The 18,035-nt window shown below is 37.2% G+C and overlaps 1 protein-coding gene and 1 long non-coding RNA gene across 2 annotated transcripts; both read right to left on the reverse strand.

The window, feature by feature from the left end:
• Positions 1 to 6,460: 6,460 nt before the first annotated feature.
• Positions 6,461 to 8,885, reverse strand: LOC125479154 (deSI-like protein At4g17486). The gene is made up of 3 exons (XM_048588204.1): positions 8,126 to 8,885; positions 7,308 to 7,595; positions 6,461 to 6,887 (listed from the first exon to the last, which is right to left on the reverse strand). Exons 1-3 carry the CDS (start codon positions 8,262 to 8,264, stop codon positions 6,625 to 6,627), a joined length of 690 nt encoding a protein of 229 aa, XP_048444161.1. The 5' UTR covers positions 8,265 to 8,885; the 3' UTR covers positions 6,461 to 6,624.
• A 2,994-nt stretch (positions 8,886 to 11,879) lies between these two features.
• LOC103949382 lies at positions 11,880 to 16,764 on the reverse strand. Its single transcript, XR_007259877.1, has 3 exons — positions 14,607 to 16,764; positions 12,353 to 13,950; positions 11,880 to 12,183 (listed from the first exon to the last, which is right to left on the reverse strand). It is a non-coding gene; the product is annotated as an uncharacterized LOC103949382 (long non-coding RNA).
• Between the last annotated feature and the right edge of the window lie 1,271 nt (positions 16,765 to 18,035).

Below are 18,035 nucleotides of genomic sequence, written 5' to 3' on the forward strand. Positions count from 1 at the left end.
TTTTCTTGGTGTTTTTTGTTTTAACAAACAACATTATTACCCTAAAGTTTGTGGAGTGAATTATGCGTTATAATTTTAATTTCGCTTTTGACGAAAATTGAACTTAAAAATAAGAGGAATGCCACTAGCTAATAGGATCCTCTTTGTGAGGATCATGAGAATCTGTAAATTGTGTCTATACATTGTACATCGTGCAGTCAGTTTTTGTCTGGTACTATTTGTGTTTAATTTTAAATAAAATAATTTCTGACCGTACAATTTACGATGAACGGACACGATTTATAGATTCGAAATCCTCACAAAGAGGACTGGATTCTGCGACTAGGTACTAAGTGGTTTTTTTTTTTTTTTTTTGTGCTGTAAATTAAATAAAAGCAATATCTTGGTCATTTAGGCGCACTTTGGACCGTGAAATTTGCTGACCGTCTCCTTGGTCGATAAACAAACGGTGCATTCACAACTCTTTTTATAGGATTATGATATACATTTTTATTATTTTAATTTTTTCAATTCATCTTATCTGATGATTAAAAAATAAAAATAGTATATAAAAATTAAATATGAGTGAGAATAACACCGTCTAATAAACTGAGATCGGACCGTAGATTGGAGTCACGAAAATTGATAAAGTAAAAGGACAATATTGGGCGACCAGACCTGACCCAGAAAGCAATAGGTGTGAACCGGTCAAATGAAATGAACGAGTATTGGGACAGAAAAAGGTCGTCTGATTGTTCAGAAGCTTTTCATTGGTGATAAGGTTGACTGCGGCCGGAAGAGACTCTGCTTTTCCAGTTTCCACTGTACTCCCGCCTTGCATTTAAGTTAAAGAAGGGTTGAATAATCAAATGAAAATTAAGCTACATGGACAAATAAAGGTGTACGAAATGAGAAAATATATGTATGAAAATGATTTATGTACCATTCAAAAGCATTGGGTTGATTCAGTGTTGTGAATGAATTCTAGATCTGTATTTCATACGATTCATTTTCAGTTTGATTTTTATCGTTAGTGAATCACACGATGGTAGCCAGAGTAAGGATGAAGTAACTCTGTGAATCTTTTTGACCCCCAAATAAGTAGATTGCCGGCGAAGCTACTCTCTAATCCTTTATATAAATATATATAACATTCAAAAGCCTAAGTTATATTCGTTACAAATAAAATTTGAGCATTATTGTCTGATCACATTATGGATGAAATATTTTTCACTTAAACCCATTATGTCCTACCTAATGCGAAAATTGCTCCAATCAAACAGCCCTACATTTACTCACACTCGACATTAATCCGAACGTTGAATTCGTCGAATGGGTAGTTTCATTGACAAATAAAACTCTTCATAGAGGTTTCCTTTCTGTACTGGGTGTTGAAGCATCAGCTGCTGAAGTTGTCAAATTGGTGCAATAAGCCTTGTGATGTTATCCAATACGCACGTGTTTGTATGCAATCTTTTCTGCTAATGTGAAAATCCCCCACAGCCTACCATAGAAAACAGGACTCAATCCACCTTATTTACTGCCCAAAGAGGTTCGCTTTCAGTCGGTATCCTGCATGCATTGCCTTCTTTGATTTTTCTTTCAGTTAACTTTTGACAAGTTTGTTTAGGACACGATACTTTGATTAGTAAGAGAAGCGTTAGAATCTGTCACTAGCATGTCTACGCTAGTTCTAGAATTCATGCATGTAGAAGTCAAAAGGAAAGAAGCTTGTGCAGGTCACAAACCATGAACGTCTAAGATCAACTCGAATGCATTCACCGAATTCTAGCATTTGCCTTTCTCATCAGCATTTCACTTTAATACAATGTACCTTGTTGTCGATGTCGATGAAAATTCTACAATGTACCGATGCATTAGAGTACCAATGCAGTGAAAAGATTGGATTTGCATGAATCACTGTCATTCTAACTGTCAAAAACATCAGTGAGTTCTGCACATCATATATTGTAGAAAGAGAAGTGAGAGGAATGCCACTAGCCAACAGGATCCTCTTCTGATGCTCTTTGTGAGGATCCTGAGGATTTGTAAATCGTGTCCGTTCATCATACATCGTGCGGTCAATTTTTGTCAGGTACTATTTTTGTGTTTAATTTTAAATAATTTCTAACCGTACGATGTACGATGAACGGATACGATTTATAGATTCCGAAATTCTCACAAAGAGGATCGAATTCTACCACTAGGTACTAATTGGTTTTTTTTTTTTTTTTTTTTTGCGTTGTAAATTAAATAAAAGCAATATCTTGGTCATTTAGGCGCAATTTGAACTATGAAATTTGCTGACCGTCTCTTTGGTCGATAAATAAACAGTGCATTCACACAAATCTTTTTTTGTGATACGCTTTTTTTTTTTTTTTTTTTTACTTTAATTTTTTTTTCAATTCATTTCATTTCACAATTAAAAAAATAAAAATAGCATATAAAAAATAAATATGAGTGAGAATAACACCGTCTAATAAACTGAGATCGGACGGTAGATTGGAGTCACGAAAATTGATAAAGTAAAAGGACAACATTGGCGACCAGACCTGACCCAGAAAGCAATAGGTGCCAACCGGGCAAATGAAATGAATGAGTACTGGGACAGAAAAGGTCGTCTGATTCTTCGGAAGCTTTTCATGGCATAACTGGCATTGGTGGTAAGGTTGACTGCTGCCGGAAGAGACTCTGCTTTTCCAGTTTCCACTGTACTCCCGCCTTGCATTTAAGTTGGAGGAGGGTTGAATAATCAAAGGAAAATTAAGCCACAAGGACAAATAAAGGTGTACGAAATGAGAAAATATATGTATAAAAATTATTTACGTAACATTCAAAAGCCATTCACCATGGGATGATGCGTTGGTCTGTATTTCATACGACTCTTCTTCTATTTGATTTATATCGTTAGTGAATCACATAATGGTAGTTAAGACAATAGTGAAGTGACTATGTGAGTCTTTCTGACTCCCAAATACATAGGCTGTCGGCAAAACGACTATCTAATCCTTATATATATATATATATATAAAGTAACATTCAAAAGCCTAAGTTATATTCGTTACGAATAAAATTTGAGCATTATTGTCTAATCACATTATGGATGGAGTATTTTTCACTTAAACTCATTATGTCCTACCTCATGCGAAAATTGCTCTAATTAAACAGCCCTACATTTACTCACACACGATGTTAATGCGAACGTTGAATTCGATTAATGGGTAGGTTCATTGACAAATAAAACTCTTCATATAGGTTTCCCTTCTGTACTGGGTGTTGAAGCATCAGCTGCTGAAGTTGTCAAATTGGTGCAATAAGCCTTGTGATGTTATCCAATATGCACGCGTTTGTATGCAGTCTTTTCTGCTAATATGAAAATCCCCCACAGCCTACCAGCCTACCATGGAAAACAAGACTAAATCCACCTTAATTACTGCTCAAAGAGGTTCGCTTTCAGTCGGTATCATGCATGCATGCATTGCCTTCTTTGATTTTTCTTTCAGTTAACTTTTGACAGGTTTGTTTAGGGTACAATACCTTGATTAGTAAGAGAAACGTTAGGATCCGTCGCTAACATGTCTACGCTGGTTTTAGAATTCATGCATGTAGAACTCAAAAGGAAAGATGCTTGCGCAAGTCACAAACCATGAATGTCTAAGATCAACTTGAATGCATTCACTGGATTCTAGCATTTGCCCTTCTCATCATCATTTCACTTCAATACAATGTACCCTGTTATCGATGTCGATGAAAATTCTACAATGTACCGATGTGTGAGAGTACCAGTGTAGTGAAATGATTGGATTTGCATGAATCATTGTCATTCTTGTGGATGCAAATTTCTGTCGTCTTCTCCTTTGATGAAAATGCACCTGCAAAATAATAACACCTAAGATTAAGGCCAAAAGCCTTACACACCCATGATGATTTGGGGGGGGGGGTGCTTTAGCCGAAGAATCTCCGATGTCAAAATTAGAATTTGAGAAAGAAAGTGTTTAGGAGTTTTTGGGAAGAGAATGACCTTGCATTTTAGCGGGAAAACATGACTATTTATAGGGGAGTGACTGACCCTGTTTGGAAAATAGGGCCCGGCCACATATGGTCAAATTGTGAGTGTAATTGCAAGATATTATGTGAAATAATATCTTGCAATTAACTTGGCAATTAATCCCAAATTGAATAGGAACATTGGGAATTACCTTTTGAGTGAGGATTTGATGAGGAGTCATGAGAGGGTTTTGAATAAATATCATTTTGATCACCTTTGACTCTTCCTTAATTAAGCTGTTATTGTCCGTGGTATGCGCGTGGGAATCCCGATGTGTCTCGAGGGTAATTTTGTCATTTTGCCCAAAAATACATGTGTCGCCTTCATAATTTTCTTGATTAATTTTTACTTTACAATTCTAACCGTCAAAAACATCGATGAATTCTGCACACCATGTATTGTAGAAAGGGAAGTGATTTACACACACCCTTTTTAGCGTTTCATGCACTTTTTTTTTTATAGCCATCAGTTTGAATAAACCAAACGAAATCAACAACCATGATTAAACAGAAGTGTGTAAGAAGCTTAATCGACGGCCACGATTCTCTTCGCTCTAAATCACCCTCTCCTTTTCTCCCATTCTATTTAAACGGTTACAATTAAGTCATGTCAACATCTTGTTTTAACTTTTTCTATAGAGAGAGAAAAACAAAGGAGGAAAATTTGAAAGAAGGGGAACGAGTGGGAGGGAATTAGGAGAGGAAAGAATCCTACTCCGTGGAACCCTTGTGAAAAATCTCTGGTGTTGATTCAAGGTGGGGTTGAATTGAAGGTGCAGAGTTGTCCAGATGCTTCTTGTAAAAAGAGGGCATCTCTCTCTGTCGAATCTAATAAAAAGGCACAACAGAGAGAGAGAGAGAGAGAGAGAGAGAGAGAGAGAGAGAGAGAGAGAGAGAGAAGGACGCAGGAGAGAGAAGTAGGGTTTCACAGTTCACATGCAGATTGTTTGTCTTGTCTTGCTGTGGACGGGAATGGGATTTGTCGAGTTCTCTCGATACTATGTATCTTTACTTGACATTCACAAAACAGTGAACTGCTTTCAAGTAAAATTAATGGCATTCGTTTCTCCCTGTAAAAAAAAAAAAAAAAACGAATGTAATCACCAAATGATTCACATTGCTTACAGCACAAGTTATAAAAATAAGTCAATGCTTTACTTGTAATTTGCAAGCCAAGTTTCCAAGTGCTTTTAAATATGGTGGTTTGCAAGTTTCGTAGAACTAGGGATTTGCGGGTTCATGAACTTTGAGCAATTTTCGTCATCATAGCCGGGAAACTTGACAATAAGTTGTGGTTGCTGGTTTTAGATATTTTCATTTTACTTGCTCGATTCACAAAAATGAAATAGAGTTATGAGGGGCTTATTTGTGAAACAACCCGTACGAAATTCAGATGTAAACTTATATGTAGGCACTTTATTTTTCTCTAAAGACATATTTTAATCTACTATACTTTACGAGGAAGATCAGAGATTCGACATAAGTATAAAAGGGGGCCACGGTTCTCTGGCCTAACCGAGGTCTACTTTAGCAATCAGTTTGCTATTTTGGTGAGTCTTTAAAAAATAATTTTAATTAATGAGACCAACCAAACCACTTAGTATTATGATTTAGAAGTATTCAACTTTACTTGTAAGTAAGAGTTATTAGATTCGATTCCCACTAAAATCAACAAAATTATTATGGTTGATCCATTATAGGACTTAACCCACTCCTCCGCTCCTCAGTTTAGATTAAAAAAATGAGACCAACCCACATAATATCTTGTAGAACTATTGTTAATTTAGAATCCATAAGCCGAAGCCCAAATAGCAATTGGGTTATCATAATACTGTGTGAATTAGGCCTAAGTAAGCCCAAACTGAAACCAAGACCAGAACAAGAACTCAGAAACCAACCACCGACATGAGAAAGTTTATCACCAACTTTCGAATCAAGACATCTCAAAAACAGCTCCAACAAGCTGTCTTTTACCTAATCCATACTGAGAAAACCCACTAGGGTCTCCCACCCACCTACCCTCTACAATCCACGCTTACATTCAGAGACAAACTTTCGTAGGACTACCCGTCTATGACGGATTTTGCACTAGGCGGGACCAACGTAAGATCGGATGAAATAATACATTTAAAATTGTGCTTGTTTGAGAGGTGTCATACGGCTAAATCCTAACATTCGTAGGTTTGCACATGTGACTGAATTCTCATTTTGTATTGTCTCTTGAAGATAAGAAGATGGTGATGCCATCCACACACATTTTTACTTCCCACACACCTCTTGTTAATTTCTGTCTTTTGACATTCTTCGATTCATTCAATCCGATGGCCGGAAATTGAGATGGTGTGTGGATAGCATCAGCCGAAGAAGAAACCAATTTGAAAACCATCAACCTTAGTTCTCACTTCTCACCAGTATGTCAAAACATGAAACATTCTTTTTACAGAAAACAGAAGCACTTCAACAAATTTCAAGCAGCTGTTTACATAGCAGTTGGAACAGATTACATGATGGGAAAGAATTAGAATTTGCAATTCCTCCATTCTTTTGTGCAAATGAAATTCTAAAACCCTATAAAGTCTTTAAAACTAAAAAACGGTGTCAAAGCTTTAGAGTCAATGCTGAGGTAGAGGACGAATGGATCAAAGATTGAGACGGAGGAACGCAGTGTCTTTGTCTACTACTTCTGCCTGTAGACGCTGCAGTGCAAGATTTTAATGAAGAGGACCGAGGATTTGAGGATGCATTATTAGTCGAATGGCTGCTCAGTTTCTTCTTGTCTCCGTTATAAACCCCGTCTGATCTTACTTGCCGAACCTTTGTTTCGTTCAGACCAGCCGGAAGAACACAATTGCAAAAGAAACCTAAAGTTCACCAAAATGATGCAAATAAATTACGAGGGAACAAGAACAATCTCTGAGTATGAGTATGAATACTTTTCTAGTTAACATGTTCCCTAAATTCAGCATTCCGATAGAAATAAGTTGTAAAGTTTGCCTTCTAACATCGAAGACATCCCAAAAAGATTATACAATGGACAGATAATTAACAATATAGAATCATTTGTATCCAAATTGTTATTTTTCAATGAATTTTGAATCCTATGTGCAGTGAACTGAATCTAAAGATGTAAATTTATGATGATGGGGTAACAATTTAAGTTTCGGTTATCCTGTGGCATTGGCATTGATGGTATGCTACTAATAGTGGTTTTGTTTCGCAGTGGTGCTATACTAATAATGGCTGGACAACGAAAAACTGATAAGAGATGTTTGATTTCTTACCAAGTCGAGCAAGGCGGTTGACCCAGCGAGGAATAGGCTTCCCTGTCAATCTGGTGCAAACATCATTGCAGAAGTGGTTGCAGTTCTTGGTGATAAGATGGTATGTGTTTCCGGAGTACTCCTCTGCTCGTTTCTCCATAAAGGCACGGACGTCCTTCGGACCTAAATCCGTTCTTCCGATCAAAATCGATTTTCTAAACACAAAGCCGGGACACTGCTTCGGTTCCACTTCGAAAATCCCAGTCGTTGCATGGTCATGAGCTCCAAAAGCATATTCAACGCCATGTACTACATCACATTACAATAAAGCATTTCATGCCAATTAACAAATACAAACATCTAAATACTAGTCTAACATAAAAATCTCAATCAATGGATTACATCATATCTGCGTGTTTGACGATAAACAACAGAAATTACAATATATATATATATATATATATATATATATATATATATAACCTTACTTCTACTACCCACAGTAACAAAAATCAATTCAAAAATTGGGAAAATTGCTTGCAATTGAGTTCAATGGAGAGTAAAGGTTCTGAATTTATCACACCCCAAAACATGAAAACTGAATTCTAATTACCCAAATCAAATCACTCAGCAACTCTTTGATTCTTCCTAAAACATAAAACCCAATTTCAACTGAATCGAAATTCCACAACCCACATCCAAAAATTTAGACTTTCATAACAATTTCTTCATTATTCATTCAACCAAAACACGCAGCCAGATCTAAACTTTCTGGGCAACCAAACAGAAGATAACCCAATAACACAAATAAAAAACAAAAACCCAATAAAATCTATTACCTTGGACGCCGGAATGGTAGACTCCGAGACCAAGCCAATACGCGTACCCATTGATCGGCGTAAGATCGTACACGTTCAGATACACCGGCACCTTCCCAATCTTCTTCTTTCTCGGCACCAATATCATATTACACAACATTTTCTCTCTCTCCAGAAAAAAAAAAAAAAAACAGAATCCAAAAACTCCCGAACAAAAATTGAATTCGAATACAGAGAGCTCCAGCTGCCCCAAAAGCCAGCGAGAAGTGCCAAAGCCGAGGACGCCTCGGAAATTCTGGAGGCTTCGGGAGGGCGAAACGGGAAGAGAAGATTCGGAGAATTTTGTTTTCCAGATATTTTTTTAATTTAATTTAATCCTTTTTCTTGGAGGACGAATCTTAGGCAGCTCCGGCGGCCGAGAGTGTCTACGTCGTCAGCTCGGTTTTATAGTAAAAAGCGGAAGCTTTTTGTATAGGCGGTAAACTTGCTCGTCACAAAAAACAGCCCTAGAAGTCGAGTTATTTACGGAAAACTGCCAATCAAAAACCGAAACGTACCAAAAAGTAGCCGCCACGAAGACACCGCCAAGGAAGAGGAGAAAAGGAAACTTCTGTTAAAAAATGGGATTAGGCTTCTAGTGCTTTTTTTGCGACGGAAATCTCCAGCCGCTGCGATCCTGTCATGTTTTTTTGGATTTTTTAAGGTAGAAAATGGTGGAGTTGGGAAAGGGAAAGGGGAAGGGGGAAAGAAAAAGGTGCTGCCTTTAACTTTCTTCCAACCGAACGTATAAGTTAAGTCTTGGTTTGCCTTGGTGGGTGTGCTTTATGCAATATTCTTTGGGTTAATTTGTTGGGAATGGGACTAGGGGATTAAATATTGGAAGTATTTTCACTCACCATTATTTTAATGTGGTATATGCTCACCATCTTATTTATCATTGTTATATGAGTTTGAATTTCGAGATTCATGTAGTGAATAAACACAAATCTCAAAATTCAAACTTATCTAACAATGATAAACAAGATGGTGATCATACACGACACTAAATGGTAGTGAGCAAAAATGCACTCTTAAATATTTGACCTTGTTTATTGGCACTAAAGTGGGAAGGAAATGGGGAATGGGTGATGTTAGGTACCATGGTACGTGGGATGGATCAGAACGCAGTGGGACGGGACACACTCGTTTCATGTTTGGTGCGCTAATTTGCCTGGGACGAGCTATCCTGTGGAATAGATTTTAGTCAATTTTTGATGCCCCTTCCCATGGAATGACTTGTTCCAGCCCATGAAACACAAAATTATAACTTTTTGGACAACAATACCCCTCATTTTTTTTCATTAATTTTCACTTCGAAAATTAATCAAAATTCTAGAGATCTCTCCATTTATGCACAATTAACATAAAATATTCATTAAAAATCAAAATTTACCTCAACAGATAAACTCAAAAATTGAGTTCTCTTGTTTTTCCGGGATATCAAGCTTCTTTGATCACACTTCAAATTTTCTGGGAAACTGAGTGACAAAAACCCAACAAAAAGCAATTTTCTTTGTGTTTGATTTCTATATTCAAGGAAGAAAAACAACAAAACGAAGAAAACCCATATCAGATAAAGGGTTCCTGAGAAAGCCAAAGAGAGGAAATTTAATGGGGAAACAAACACGAAGAACAGAAGGGTACTGGGGAAAGCTGGTGAAAGGACGAGAGTTATGAGAAGAGTGGAGGAAGAAGAGGAAGAGGTAGAAACCGGTGATGGGTAATCTGTAAAGGGTACGATTGTCATTTAATCTTTCGTTCCATTCCGACCTGTGCGTACACAAACATAGTATGGAATCTCCATTCCGTTCCGTCCCGTCTGCGTACCAAACAGTACCTTAGGGAGGAGAGCAATTTACATTCTGGAACGTGTTCACCGATGCGTTGTGTTTTGATTTAGCAATATAATTTTATGTTAAAAACCTTAACATGTGTTATAATTTTATTGGAACGAAATGCCACAGTGGTGAATCCATTTTATTAAAAAGATGATTAGATGTGGTTCAAAATGTGATATCTGTCGTTTTTCAACATGAAATTAAGGACAAATAGGAAAGAATAATCTTGTGCTCACAAATTTCTTTGATGCCAAGATGCAATCGGTTTGATAGCAGTGTTATTTCAGGTGGTGGCGATATACTTCTAAGTTTTTGCCAAAAAGTATTTATAAGGGTTTTTAATTGTCATAAAACGCCTTGAATCATCAAGAAACAATCCCAATAGGTCCAAAGTTTTCCTATTAAAGTTTACTATTTACTTTTTTGATATGGACAAATGGGAGATTTGTGATTTTTTTTTAGTTTATAGTCTATGGTAGATAAAATTTACAAACTAAATGTTGTGTCATCAATAAATAATAAACATGTTTACCTATAATTAAGTAATATTTCAAGGGTAATGGTAGAGAGACTAAATTTGTAGATAAATTTTACAAATTAAATAATGTGTCACCAATAAAAATGGGCATGTTTATTAACGTTTAAGTAATAATAAAATTGTCAACTTCCATATCATTTACTTTTTCAAATTTTGTCTACAAATTTAGTTTGCCTAGCATTATTCATACTTTAATCATCAACTTCCATATCATTTAGTTTGCAAATTCAAATTACAAATTTAGTCTCCTTAGCATTACTGCTTTGATAAATAATGGATAATGCTATTCACACATTATTTCTTACCATCCAAACAATCTTGTCATTTTTACCTATTAATCTTCTTCCGTTCATTCAATCTAATAATAAAAAATTAAAACATATGTAAGAAGTAAAATAGATTTACGGATAATACCATCCTAAATAGTATCACAGCAGTGTTTGCTTTATATATAGAGATACGTCGGTGAAGAAGAGGGGAATAATGTTTGAGGTAATTTGGGTACCAATGCCACGAGCAACTGTCACGTACAATGGAGACAGTCTCGATTTCACCCTTCTTTCTAAATCTACTCTAAATCTAATTTTTAAACAATTAAGAAGCTCAAATGATAATATTTTAATAGCTTCTTAAATCTTGGTGTTATACAAAATTCGGATATTAATGTATCAATTTGCAGGAACCAAAGCTACCAATTCAAGGCTGCATGTATATTTTATTTTATTTTTTAATTAATTGTATTTAGATTTATTTGCAAATCCCTTATTAGGATATGAACAACTTAGAGAACGACATAACATTACAGTAGCATCATCTTTAATAAAATATTATTTTATTTTATATTGTACAGCTGCTTGTAATTTTCTAGTAATTAATTGTACTACATTATCATGCTGACGTGTAATATAATTCCCGCATTCCAAAATAAATTATGATTAATGCATCAAATTACTATTACGCACCCACATTCTTAATACTAGTCTTTTTGCACGCGCGTGCGAAAGAAATTTTTTTAATCACGACGTGCTACGCATGACTTATACATTTTAGATGTACTTATATGCGAGAATTGGTTCAATGTATAAAAACATAAATTAAAGGCGATTATTAATTTGTAAGCGTTACGGCTCTCAAGTTTTAAATTAGTGAATTAGTTGATTATGAACTAAAACCATAAAATGAAATGAGGCAACACACACACATTTGAAACATGGCCTACAATTCAGACAACGTTAGGAAGATAAACCGTGTTATATAAATCATCAGCAATGACAAATAAAAAATGTCAAACAAAGAGTTAAAACAATCAAATAGACACTCATTAGGCAAGAAAGAAGTTGGAACAAAGTGGAATGCTGAGCCAAAAGTATATATATATTTAAGAAGAATGTGTAATCCACAATTAAATGGAACAAAGAAGCGATGACAGAAATCACTTACCATGGTCATAGTTATTTGTTCGGTACTCAAATTGTCTTCAAGGTCCTTTCAAATGTGATCAATTCAGTCATTAACTCTTTGATAGATTAATTTCTACTAAACTCTCTCTCGTGCCTTTTTCACACTATACAACCCCCGTCTCATGGTCAACCTCTCCATCCTCTCATAGTCGCACGAAACAACCCAACTTGCTCTGCCTCAGCTAGCCTTCCCTAGCACAAACCCTGCGAGCACAAAATAACTAATACCAATTTAATTGAAGCAATTAAGAAGACCAATGAAACATCATCATAAAGTATTCAATGAAAGGTGAAAAAGGTACCAATTTAAATAGGTGGAAAATATATCAGAAAGTTCAAGTGTGAGAAGGAGAAAAGAAAGAGAATATTATACCTCTGAAAATGGTGACAAAAGACCTATGCATGACCCTGCCTGGTCTTCACCATCCTATTAGATTTTGTTGTGATTCACTTGTATCCATGGCGTGGAATGAAAAACCACGCACTAATTTTTCAATTATGGAAGATGAGGATGGCTGGTAGTTTTACAGTTACCTGCAGAACATGGAATACGGTGGTTTCTTTTCCTCTACAGTGGGTTCTTCACGTTCGATTTTTATTCTGTTTTATAAACTGTCCTTGATAAAAAATAAAATAAAAAAAAAAAAAACAAAAAAAAAATTGAAGTAAGTGGAGCGATTGTGACACGCCCCGATCCTGATGTCCGAGGGACATCGAGATGGCCACGTGCTAGCCAACACCTGAGGGTGACGAAAGTCATTTAATGAATGCATATGCCGAGGACATGTGTGGAATGGCCGAGAGCGGACCTTTTTGGATATATAATCCAAGTCGAGAGTGGAGTTACGGGAACAGCCGTTTGATGGAAAACTACTTTCACGTTTGGTTCAGAGAGCACTTTTTTCGTTGAGAATTCATCGTTCCTTTTGGTGTAAATTCCCCTGCAACGAATTAAAAACTTGCGGGGCCCTATCTATTTCCCTCTCTCGAGCCCCGAAGAAAACCCCCTCCCCTTCAGACACCACATCTCTTTTGACTCTATATATGTGGGCACCTGATATGTATGAGGGTTCACTCACCCCCGTTACAGCATTCTTTTCTTAATGAGGTGCGGAGCTTTACATCAGACATTCGTTGGGCTTCCCTCTTCGGGAGCCTGCGTCCCGGCGTTTTTGTGCAATAAACCCCTCCGGGCGAAGACTAGTGGTAGGTGGTCCCGCCGATACAGTTACCATGCTTACCAGCTCTTACCATTGCTGCCTATAGATATAGATGGGAGGTAGGCGAAGGTAGTTTGCTTTTCTTCTCCTAGGCTACTGCAGATGTTATTCGAGAAGAAAAGGATGCGATCCTTAATAATCCACTGTTGGCGGAAGCCAATGTCCCGGGGTCCCGGGGACCTATCGTAGTGTCCGGGAACCTAGCTTGCTTGGCTTACTAACGTGAAGGAATTTTAACATCTGAGCATCAGACCATATTTGTGAAACTTACTTAAAAGGTCTTTTTGGTCAGGGCGTAGACAAACCGCAGGTGGATCTAAAAGCTAAAACTATAAATTCTCCCCAAGTAGGATTTGAACCTACGACCAGTCAGTTAACAGCCGACCACTCTACCACACTAAAATGAGCCTCAAAGCCCTACCTTTCACTAGCAGAAGCAAAAGAGAGAACTCCAACCTCTCAAGCTGCACCACTTCCTCTTTATTTGGAAATCCTTCTCAATGTCAAGGGATGGATATGCGATTACCTTACTTGACCATAATACATGCATATAAATTGCAGCAAAATAATAAGAGGTGACTATTCATTTCTACGTGAAGATAGTGATAGTGCATGACATGTTCATAGCACACATCTAATTCGGAATACAATGGAAGGTGTTATTACAATGATGTCAAAGCAAAGATGATGGCACGATATCACTGGTAGGGGAAAGCCTCGTAGCGCGGGTCATAAGCCTCGTTTCTATGTCCTGAAGGGGCGTAAGACAAACATGAGTAGACTAAGTTGATATATATATATATATATATATGTATAATATTGAAATAGTTATCAACATACTAACCCCCCAAAGTTTTATGAAAACTAATAGCATAATATGTGATAGGATTTCCGAAACCCTAGCATGCCATAAAAACTTTCATAAAACATATATCGTATATAATATGCTAACTAGTGGTATTAGTATCGTTTGAAGGCATATAGAACTCTTCCTTAGAACACTTCCTTCACAAGTATCAATCACCCATAGGCTTATACAACACCCAACCCGTAGGCCAATATAAGTATCATCGCCCGTAGGCAGAACAATCACCACAACATTGAATATACTCTTTCCAAACATAAGTACATATATCTCAAAATCATCTTCATAGCATATAGTCATCCATCATATATACTATAAAGAAGTGTAAAGAAAACATGTTCATAAATAGTATATAGTCATCCATCATATATACTACAAAGAACATAAGTTTGATAAAATATGGTATTCCAAAATATTCGCAGTAAAGCATGATATATTATAAGTGTATATTTAATATACTCATAAAACGTAACCATTAAATCATGCTTTTCTTGCATTCATTTCTACTATTAAAACATGCATTTTAGAATGAGTCTACTCACAGATACTTCGTCGTCGAAGAGCCGCACGAAATAGGAATGACAGAATCGCTGCTAATAAATGCACCTAAGCACATAAAGGGTACAATTAACAAAATTATACTCCAACGACTGAATTTCAGAAAACGGACATTATAAATGGATTCAGGACATCAAAAAACATAAAGAGGGACCTCGGGTACCCCCACGCACCGCCCTACGCCCCTTCACACGCCGTCGTGGGTCGCCAGAAAATTCGCCGGTGCCGCCATGGATAGTGGCGCATGTACTTCACGCGCTGACGCCGACAACATTCGACTAGGCTACTGGGTTGGACCAGGTTTGGGCCTAGGTTCTTGAGCTTGGGTTTGGTGGGCCTGGGCTTCGCCACTGGGCTGGGTTTTAAGGCCCAAAAGGATTGTGTCTAATAGGTTTTGGGTCAAAGGGCCTAGGTTGAAAGCTCGACCCAAAGCAAAAGGGTCATAGGGTTAACGGGCCAAAGGCCCGAGTTCGAAATGGCCCAGAGGCCTTAGTGACATAGGGATTAGATTTGGATTTCCAAAGAATTGGGCTTTTGTTTAGGCCCAAAGGCCTTAGTTCTATGGTTTTAGGCTTGAAGGCCCTTTCTTCGTCGAGGAAAAAGGCTGGAGCCTTCCGAGCTCCGGTCACCACCAACACTCACCCTAGGCTACAATCTATGCACCTAAATGAAGTTAGAGACGAGAGGGAGATATTTGGTAACTTCAATTAGTCGTGGGGTGACCGGAGGGAGCCGGGAAATGCCTTGAAGTCTACAGGGTTCGCCGGGAAAACTCTCGGGGTTTCTAGGCTTCGCCATGCTTCACAGATACGACAGAGAGGGAGAGGGGTGGTCCTCTCGAGTTGGTGGTGGTGTCATCAAGTTTTGGGTGTAAGGATGGGTGTGTGTGTGGGTAGATCGGGAAGAGAGATCTGTGAGAGAGAGAGAAAAAAAGAGAGAGAGAGAGAAGTGAGTTGAGAGAGAGTGTGAGAATTGACTCAAGATGAGGGAAATGAGAAAAAGATAAGGTGAGTTAATGCGCTGCCACATGGCAGCCTTAGTGACATATGGGTTGGGTATGGGTTTCCAAAGAATTGGGCTTTTGTTTAGGCCTAAGGGCCTTAGTTATATGGTTTTGGGCTTGAAGGCCATTTCTTCGTCGGGGAAGAAAGCCGAAGCCTTCCGAGCTCCGATCACAGCCAACACTCACCCTTAGGCTATGATCTATGCACCAAAATGAAGCTAGAGATGAAAGGGAGGGATTTGGTACCTTCGATTAGTCGTGGGGTGGTCGGAGAGGGCAGGAAAATGCCTTGAAGGCGACGGGGTTTGTCGAGAAAACTTGCGGGCTTTCTGGGCTTCGCCGTGCTTCACAAAGACAAAGGAAAAAGAGAGGGGTGGTCTTCTCGAGTTGGTAATGGTTTCGTGAAGTTTTGGGTGTGAGGATGGGTGTGTGTGTGGGAAGATCGGGAAGGAAGAGTGCGAGAGAGAGAGAGAGCTATGAGAGAAAGAAGAGTGAATTGAGAGAGAGTGTAAGAGTTGACTCGGGGGAGGGGGGAATGAGAGAGAGATAGGGTGAGTTAATGGGCTGCCACCTGGTAGCTAAAGAGAGGGAGAGAATCTAGAAAGAAGATTCTGATTAGGTAGAGGATAGGGGGACCAATTTGTAACTTCAATAAATCTTTGTGGGTTTTTATCTTCTCTTTTATTTTTCTTTTACTTTTCTAAATTTTAATTCTCTTTTTGTTTAACATATTTTTTTCTTTTTGACAAAAGTACCCCTGCTATTTTGTCAGTTGTGGATTTTTTTGTTTGAGGGGCTTTATAGTCCATTTTGTTGGTGAAGCTTTGAGACATCAAACTCTTCTTCTAGCTTTCTAATATTAAAGATGATGATATCATTTTAGTATTAGAATCACTAATTCCATATCATTTATATAATGAAATATCACAAAATTATAATTTTAATATAAGTATCTTGTCACACATTAGTTACATACTAATTCCCTTTTTCAATATAGCTTTGGTCGCTCTAAATCCTAAGACCAAATTAAGCCTTTGCGCGACTGAACTTTTTATAGTTTATTGGACAATATTTGAGTGGTTTCGTTAGTAATTTTTGGTAGTGATACTTTAGGTCCCCAAATCAAACAGTATGACCGAAACAAAGCTAATGAACTCAAAGAATACATCCCTAGAAGTTCAAAATCAAGTTAAGATTCTAGACTTTCGTTCACTTTCCATTAAACCAACTCTTTAAAGTTACACAACTAAGATTTTAGATCAACCATAATAAGAATCAAACTCAAGAAAAAAGTTGAACCATTTCTCAATTTATACGTGTTATCCTTGTGCAAGAACAATGCTAATCCTTTCATCTCATACAATTGATATTGAAGAAAGGAAAAATCAAGTTCGAAAACCTGTGCATGAGTGAAACAAAAAGGTTTGTCATTGAGGTTTGTATTTTGCGATGCGGTCTAACAAACAACTATATGCATACGTTAGCATGCATGCTTTATCTTAACTGCATGAACGAACCCATGTGTCCAGATAAGCTGTTGATGTGCTATGCGACAACTAGATCTTTATCTAATAATCTTTGATTGGAAATTTGAAACCCTACCAATAACAACAATCATCTAGTAACCCATTTTTCATGATGCATGTTGGAGCGTGGGGGTACAGTTTCAGCATTTTCATGTCTTATCATTCAAGGGATGGCCTTAAATTATGGACATGGATCTTCTCTCTAGATCTATGCGTCCTAATCCTAAAAATCCACCAAGCCGGATCATTGAAATTTGATCGAACGGCTACAAATAGGGGTTCACTTTAAAAGTTATAATAACTTTAGCCGTTTGATCAAATTTCAATGGTTCGAATTAGTGGATTCCTAAGATTAGGATGCATAGATCCGAAGATGATTCATGTCCTTAAATTATTACACCAACCCATGGGTCATGTCAAGTTTTTAGGACTCCCTTACGGCAAAACGACTTATGTGAAAAGAAACGTACACATATTATTCTTATATCATTAGCATGACATGTTACAATAATGGTGTATCAATAAAATAGGCGTATAAGGGAGAAAGATTTATGTGAAAAGAAATGTACACATATTTTCATATCATTAGCATGATATGTTACAATAATAGTGTATCAATAAAAGAGGCGTTTTGGGGTCTAAAATTTATAAGTCAAAATTCTATATAATGTTTCGCGCTTTTATTCTTGTTTGGTTTTTAAAACTGAAATGCTTTTGACTAAGTAGCGAAAGTTATGTTTGTAGCTCATTTTACTTATAATTTAATGATATTTGTAAATTTACAATCAGTCAGTCCTAAAGTTTGTTTTAATTTAAGTTATTGTTTTCTAACATCAATACATTGTCCTACTTTTTTTGGAAAATTATCGTAAAGAGGGGTTCTT

The sequence above is a fragment of a genome, unplaced genomic scaffold (assembly GCF_019419815.1).
Source record: "Pyrus x bretschneideri cultivar Hongxiangsu unplaced genomic scaffold, Pyrus_bretschneideri_v1 Contig28, whole genome shotgun sequence".
Taxonomy (NCBI): domain Eukaryota; kingdom Viridiplantae; phylum Streptophyta; class Magnoliopsida; order Rosales; family Rosaceae; genus Pyrus; species Pyrus x bretschneideri.